Raw genomic sequence first — 8,180 nt, 5'->3', positions numbered from 1 at the left:
ATAATCTTTCTCTGGGCTTCTGAAGTAGGAGTGATGATTCCCTCACCCCCTATACGTAAATATAACCAAGAAACTGACACAATTTTCTACTGATGTTTAGGGCCCTGCTCGCTTTGAACATTTGATTACATTTTTCTTGCATATTTTTTCTCTCATCTCTTTTCCTTCATTTTTTTCCCTTTTTTCTTTTTTTCATTTTAGCGTAACGATTTTTTAGAGGTTTAAAGAGATTTCTAGTCCTTTTTTATAAGTCGAACTTCCTTTGAAACCAACCAGCAAAGGGGGGTATTTTCCACGGGGGGGGGGGGGGTATTTTCTGGCGGGTGTTATATCGGTCATGGCTGCAGGAATAGCTGCACCACAGTAAAGAGCGAACAATAGCCTATAGAAGCCGAAGTTTTAAGTATGGTTTTAGAACAAAACAGTCTAGGCAGGAAAATTTGGGCTGGTGTTTTCCCTCCTTAGAAACCCTCCCCCCAGGAAATCCATTCCTCGCAAAAATTACCCATGAAAATTTTCCCCCATACATTAAGTACAGCATCACACAGAAACCGCAAAACCTGTTGCTCAAAATTTTGATTAGATGTCCTAAGAGGTATCTGATAACACCATGCCCCCCATTTTTCGTTTTTGGCTAAATAGTCAATATATGTTTCTTTTGTCCGGTTTATTTCCGCATAGCATATTAAGAACCCCTTATCCTAATTTGGAACTCCTAGAGATGCATATTTCTATTTTAAATTCCCCCCATAAATCCCATTGTTCTTACAAATTTGTATAGTTGCTACCTTCAGACTTCTTAACTAGGGGGCTAATTTCTCCCCCTCTCACCCCGTTTAGATAAATGTAACCAAGAAAATGGAACAACTTTTTGCTGATGTATTGGCCCCTGTTTGTCTTGAGCCTTCGACTAAATTTTTTCTTGCCATTTTATTTTCTTGTTTTTATCACCTCTTTTCCTTGATTTCTTTTTCCTTTTTTATTTTCTTGCAAAGATTTTTTAAGGTACAACAGATCAAAATTAACACACGCAAATTTCTAGCAGAGAATTGCTTTTAGCTATGAAAAAACGAAAAGTATCAACTTACTCAGTATTTATAGGTTCATATATGAAGGGAGCCCTTCTGACTTTCTTTTAAACTGATTTGAAAAGTTTAATGGTAATGTTTTTTATTAATAGTCACAGGATAAGTTATGCAGTATTTTTGATATTGTTAGTTGGCAACCCTGGTTGATAAATCTCATTACTTTTTAATTTCAGCCCGCACGGGATTCCTTAGAAATGGATAAAGACCTTGAAGGTTAGAAATTAGACCAAAATTTAGTTAAGTTATTGCTTATTATTTAAATATTGTTTTTATAGGTTGTATCCCCCTGAAAGTAGCCCTCCTTTGTCACTACTAAATCCTTCAGGGACAACCTATTGACACAGATTTTTGACCAACCAACATGATTCAGGCACCAGCAACAACACAATTTAGTAGACTTATATTATAGGCTTATTTGTAACAAATGAGCCTGAACAAATCATTTCTACTGCCTATCACCCTGCAATTGGAAGCAGTGACCATAGGTTATTACTATCTTCACTGCAATACAGGTGAACTTCAAGAAGGAAAATAAAGTGGAAAAAATCCTTTACAGATTATAAATTAAGGTAAAATTCTAGTTAATTGACTTCTTGCTATCTCAAAAAGGGTTTATGCTTGGGAAAACAAAACTTTCAGGGATGGGTCTACATACTAAAGTATTTCCTGGGAAGGTATTTTAAAGTACACACCCCCACTCCTTCTCCCTATAGATGGCCCTGAAATTTGCCTACATGACAGGTCTATACCTATTGAAATTTTGACAAAACAACATTTTACCTTAATTTTCAGTTACTAGTTGCTTTTTCTGTGCCTTTACTTCTGAAAGTGCAATTCCTGTTATTTAAGTAGAATTTAGAGCCATATCAATGCTTTTTTTTTTTACAAAATTTAGGAAAGGTATTTGCATATCTTTAAAACCTTTTAAAATGGGATTGAGCAAAGTTATGAAGCTGAAAGCAATTTTTTGTGCTTCAATTAAGCAGAAGATCTATTTTGCAAGGTTTCACATTTATAACACACACATTTTTAAAGGTCATCTTCCTTCCTGGGACATACTTTAGCCTGTAGACCCATCTCTGAAAGTTTCATTTTCATAACCTAAACCCTTTCTGAGATAGGAAGAAGCAAATTAACATGAATTTTACCTAAATTAATACAGTAGGACCTGTCAAATATAAAATGGGAGTGTGTGGTTGACAGTGATAACATAGAAAAAAGCTGAAAGGCATTCAAGACAGTAGTCTTAGCTGCAGAAAATAAACACACATGGGTATGCTGGTCACCCCTACAAAAAACACTCCCTTTCCTACCAAAAGAAGTAAAAATGGCTAGAAGGAAGAGAAAAGGGCATAAGTCAAATGCATAAAGTACAGACTTGGAAAATTGTAGACAACCATGAGCAGGCAATTACAGCTGACACAAAGCAGAATCTAAAGGGGTTCTGGCACTATATCTCAGCAGCTAATTCCTCTAGACAGGATATCCTGAACCTCATTAAAGAAGATGACACAAAGACCTCAGAGGCTAAAGAAAAAGTAGATTTGCTCATCTAGCTTTGATGCAAATTTCTCCACTCAACCTATAGCAAACTCTCAACCCACTTTACAAGAGCAACCAATCAGAGAACCAATGTACATGACAGTTAAAAGTATAGAAAATGTTCTGAAAAGACTGGATGCAAATAAAGCTGGTGGGCCAGATAACATACAACCCAGGCTATTAAAAGAAGCAGCTGAACAAATTGCTGAGCCAATAGCAGTGATGTTTGGGATATCATTCACTTTCAAAGTGTTCCCAAGTGACTAGAAACAGGCCTACATCAAGTCCATCTTCAAGAAAGGGAGAATAGGCCAAGCCCATAATTATTACCCTATAAGTCTTACTTCTGTTGTATGCAAGGTCCTTGAGTAAATTTATAGCAAACAGATAACTGGCTTTCATATAAAGTAAATATACCACTTAATGCCTTTTTTAATGCTCTTTACAAATATTGATCACTCAAAGCTGGAAGAATTAATACCAAAATGTACAAAGGTAACCCAGTGTGGAAAGTGAAGAACATATAAAGTATATTTTCATATGCAGAGTGATCTTGAAGTTTTCCTTGAAAACTTGGTTAGAATTGGCTACAAACAATTAGAAGCCCAAGAATTTGTCTTCCTTCCATGCTGTTGTTTTAACTGCCACAGGATAGGCCATCTAGCTTCCAACTGTGAAAATCCATCAACATGTTCAAAATGTGGCTCGCATGAGCACATTTCCATGTGCAAAGCTCCCTGCTCAAAACTTTCTTTTTGTGTAGAGTGTAAAGTGCCGGGTCATACCTGCTACAGTATTAGTTGTCCCAAAAACAGGCAACTACAGAAATCATGAGCAAGTGCTATAGCTTCATTTCATGGAACATCAGTGGCTTGTTCATTGAGAAGCTCCCAATCCTTAGTGATTTAAGTGTCAAACATGATGTAGTGTGCATTCAAGAGCACTTTATTACCATGCAAAGTGAAAACCTGCTAGAACTGAGTCATACCACGAAGGCCTACAAAGTCCCAGCTAAACAGAGTGGCTGCAAAGGAAGACCTTCAGGAGGCCTAGCTACGTTTGTTTGGTCATGTGTTCTGTCCAGTCTATTTGAAAAGTCTGACAATTTTCTTGCAGTATGAATTGAAAGTTGTGTATTCATTAACGTGTATTTGCCAAAAGATTATAAAGATGAGCGTTCAGAATGTCTTTTTGCCCTTTCTTGTGAGAAAATAAATTCATGTATATCTAAAATTAAGTGCCAGGGTTTTTCTTGTGTAGTAATTAGAGATTTCAACTGCAACCTTTCTGAAATTTCTTCTTTACAATCATCTTGTACCTCTTTGATTAAGAATCTTTTTGGTGATTACCTTGCTGTGGTAGGAAAAGATAGGGATTTTACATATATTCACAGCTCCTCCAGTGTGTCAAATCTAGACCATGTTGCCATTTCTCATAATTTAACTGTTCAAAATGTTAGGGTAGTAACAGACTATCAAATTTCTGACCACCTTCCTGTCTCGTCTTCTGTACATATTGTCTCTTCAAATGGTCACCAAACCCGCCAGGAAACTCAACAGCCTAAATTTCGTCTTGATTGGCTTAAGGCTGATAAGCAACTATTTGCTCTGGCGACAGAAGAAATTCTTAATAAAATCCGTATTCCCTTTAATCTCCTCCAAAAACCAAAAGATCTCTCTAAAGAAGAAGTCCGAATTTGTCTCAATATTTATTGTACTGAAATTTGTCATGCTCTCCTTCATGCTGAGAGGTTAGCGGTACCTAAAGTAAAAGTTTGTAAAGGGATGGTTCAAAAATGGCCCAAAAATCATTTGCTGGTGGCCGCTTGTCATCAAGCAAAATTCTGGTTTTTGGTATGGAAAGATTGTGGGCGCCCAAGATCTGGTACCATTAATAGCATCAGACTTACTACAAAGCATAGATTCTCGAAGGCGCTCTCTCTCCACTGCAAATATCTCATTGGTAGCTATTCCGCCCATGCAAAACAGGATCGGACAGGAAATTTTCTTTTCAAGTCTGTATCTTTGGCAAAGCCTACCCCTCTGTTGTCACGATATGAAATCCCCATTGAGGATTGGTATTCTTATAATGCGAGTGAATTTGCTGCTCCTAACCCCCAGCTTGAAGACATGTACGAGAGAGAATTGGATGAGTTCTTTGATAAGCTTCCACACGGTGATTTTGTTGTCAGTTTAGAGTCCGTTATTCAAGCAATTCGTTGGTTGAAAAATAAGTCTTCTTGCAGAATTGACTGTGTTAGCGCTATCCATATTAAACATGGTGGCTTGGTTCTCGCTATGCATCTTTCGCTTCTTATGCAGATGATCTTCATGCAAGGTGTTGTTCCCTCATCTTTCTGCATAGGGGATCTTACCCCCATTCCAAAGAAAGGGAAAAATGAAATCAAATGCTCGTCTATCTGCCCCATTACAGTCACCACATCTTTATGTAAACTATTCAAGCTTCTTTTGATTAATGAACTGGAAACTAAATGCTACACCCCGCCACGTCAATTCGGATTTAAGCGCCGCACTGGTTGTGCTGATGCCTTGACGGCTTTAGTGAGTGTGCTACTCGACGCGGATTTTTCTGGAGAGAGCATAGCCTTAGCTAGTCATGACATCAGCCGTGCATTCAATTCACTCGTACGCGCTGCAATGTTATTAAAAGCTTCACAACGAGGTCTAAATCCCTGCATAGTTTGATCCCTACGTGATATGTACTCGAGGCTGTCCATTTGCCTAAAGCTTCCTCCTGACAAAAACTTGCCTCCCCAGCCTTATGAAAAATTGATCCCCGTTTTGAAGGGTGCCCGCCAGGGAGCTGTCATTTGTCCTCCCCTCATTTGTTCAATAATTATGTTCTTCAAGCACAAGATAAATGCCCAGCCTCATGCATTCTTTCCTCTATAGACGCCTCCTTAGTATGCTACACTGACGACTTCTTGAACTTAAGTAGAACATTACAAAAAGCTTCTGACATTTTTAAAACGCTTAAAATCAAATTTCTAAAACTTGGCCTTAGTGATAACACTGAGAAAACCGAGATAGTTCTCTTCAATTGGCAAAAAACACCACACGTGCCTCCACTGCTTTTTGGTGAAAATCTCGTGAATACTGCTGACCACATAAATTACCTCGGAGTCCCTATTGGCTCTTCTCTAAGGCATACACGTCTTCTACTGATCAAACACCTCAATCGACGAATCTCCGGCTCGTATGCTTCCATAGTCTCTGCTAAATTCCGTTTTAGCCGCCCCCTCCTTGCCAGCCTATATAACGCTACTGTTTTACCTCATCCATTTTGTACCTGGCTCCATTTTGGAAACTATTCTTGAAGGCTGAATTGTCTAAAATCCGTGCGCTTTTCTTTCGTTTTGCTAAATACCTCCTATGTTTTCCCCCCTGGTATAGAAACTCAATCCTCATTAAAAAGTATCACATAACCGACCCTCATGTTGCAGTTGAAAATGTAATCAAAAGACACAATATTAAAATAGTAGATCACGATTGGTATAATCTCCTTTTACAATGGACCTGTTTTCGTTTTATTCATTTTAGTGCTATTTTGTTTGCCCTTTTATTAGTTGAATCTCTTTCTAGTTATGTCTCCTCTGATATGTTCTTATATATTTTCTTATATTTATATGTTCGTGCTCCGTCTTTTTCATTTCGTATGATTGACGGGTTTTCAAATGAATAAATAAATAAATAATAGTTGCTTCTACTGGAAATTCAGATTTAAGCACTTTTTTAGTTCTTAAAAATGACAAACTTTCAAAAAATTATGACAGTTTATATAACTGTCTTACCACTAAAGTGAACATACCTCTTGATGCCTTTTTTCATGTTCTTTACAAATATAATAATTGCTTCAATTGCAAATTCAAATTTAAGCACTTCTTGAGCTCTTCAAAATGACACAAAATAATACTATGTGGAATAATTTCCACAAAATAATACTATGTTTTCTCAGTGCCATCTTTTCCATTGAAAAAATAGCATTACATTTTCTCAGCACTAAAATTATTTATAACAAGGTTAGGTTAGGTTACGAACAAGAAAGATGTTAGACTACATAATCGTGTCCTGACGCTGGCGTTCCTCTATAACTAATTGCTGAACTTACAGAAGTGCAGAATTGGGAACACCAACCACAGGCTTGTCGTTTCTAACCTTAGACTACGCCTGAAAGCCCATAAAAGTGACCACTGTCTTCCCAAATTAGACCTGAACAATCTCACAAACTCCAACACGCGCCAGGTCTATGCTGTCTCCATCTCAAACTGTTTTGACTGTCTTGGTCAAATTTCAGAATCTGAAGAAGCATGGCAACTATTCAAGGATGGCGCATTGCTTTTGGCAGAAAGTACTATTGGTTGTCTGAAACCCAGAAAAAAGTCCTGGATACTGCAGGAAACTCTAGATATTATTGAACAGCATCACAAAGCACGCCTAGCGAAGGACATGGTTACCTACAGACGTCTAAATAGCATAAGAAATAAATTCCTCCACAGAGACAGAAATCTGTTCACCGAAAAAAGGCAGCTGATCTCGAGGAGGCCACCAGAAAGGGTGACACATGCGCCTTCTACAAACACCTTCAAGATCTTACAGATGGAAAGCCATCCTTTCTAGGCCCTATCATATCTAATGATGGAAATATTATCACTGACAAGAGCACTCAACTGTCTGCCTGGAAGGATCACTTCTCTTCACTTCTAACCCTGTACTATGTTAGCCAACCCAACCCTGACCTTCTTCAAGTTGCATCCAACACCCCTGAGGCCCTGTGTGAAAGTGTGCACCACCCCTTCACCTCTACAGAAATCTTGAATTCTCTGAAATGGATGAAAAACAACCAAGCCCCAGGAGTCTGTGGTATCCCTGCAGAACTGCTGAAATATGGTGGGACAGCGACCCTTCTCTGGCTCCAAGTACTGTTTTCCATAGTATTTCATACAGAATGTATTCGAAAAGACTGGCAAGCGGGCATCATCCTGCCTCTCTGGAAACAGAAAGGCAGTCACAGAATCTGCTCTAACTATTGCGGCATCACACTCCTCTCTGTGCCTGGGAAGCTCTCCGTTATGACCCTCTTGGACCGCTGTACCACTTTCCTCAGAAGCCAACAAAGAATCCAACAGGCTGGCTTCATGCCAGGAAGGTCTACCATGGAGCAAATATTCACAATGCAGCAGCTGATAGAAAAGACTCGAGAATTTCAACAAAAAGCATATGTTGCCTTTGTTGATTTCAAGGCTACTTTCAATTCTGTCGACCTGCAATCACTCTGGCTCATATTGAAAACAACAGGACTACCAGCAAAGTACTGCAACCTTTTCGAGCGGCTCCACAAAGGGACTGAGAGCTGCATGCAGATCAATGGCAGGCACAGCTCATCTTTTGAAATCAATACTGGAGTCCGTCAGGGTTGTGCTGCTGCCCCAGAACTATTTAATTGTGTCATTGACTACATTATGACTCGGACCATAAACCACCTCCAGTTTGGGTTGCATTACGGTGATAGAGTACTTGCAAACGCTTACTA

The 8,180-nt window shown here is 38.7% G+C and overlaps 1 protein-coding gene across 1 annotated transcript in view; it reads left to right on the top strand.

Annotated features, from left to right (window-relative positions):
* The first annotated feature begins 1,219 nt into the window (after nucleotides 1–1,219).
* LOC136034523 (conserved oligomeric Golgi complex subunit 5-like) overlaps nucleotides 1,220–8,180 on the top strand; it is a 134,546-nt gene continuing 127,585 nt past the window's right edge. Inside the window, exon 1 of the mRNA XM_065715749.1 lies at nucleotides 1,220–1,301. Within this exon, the coding sequence (XP_065571821.1) occupies nucleotides 1,283–1,301 (19 nt within the window). The 5' untranslated portion in view covers nucleotides 1,220–1,282. The remainder of the gene's footprint in view (nucleotides 1,302–8,180) is intronic.

The sequence above is a fragment of the Artemia franciscana genome, chromosome 13 (assembly GCF_032884065.1).
Source record: "Artemia franciscana chromosome 13, ASM3288406v1, whole genome shotgun sequence".
NCBI lineage: Eukaryota > Metazoa > Arthropoda > Branchiopoda > Anostraca > Artemiidae > Artemia > Artemia franciscana.
This window is presented reverse-complemented; position numbering and strand designations above follow the sequence as displayed.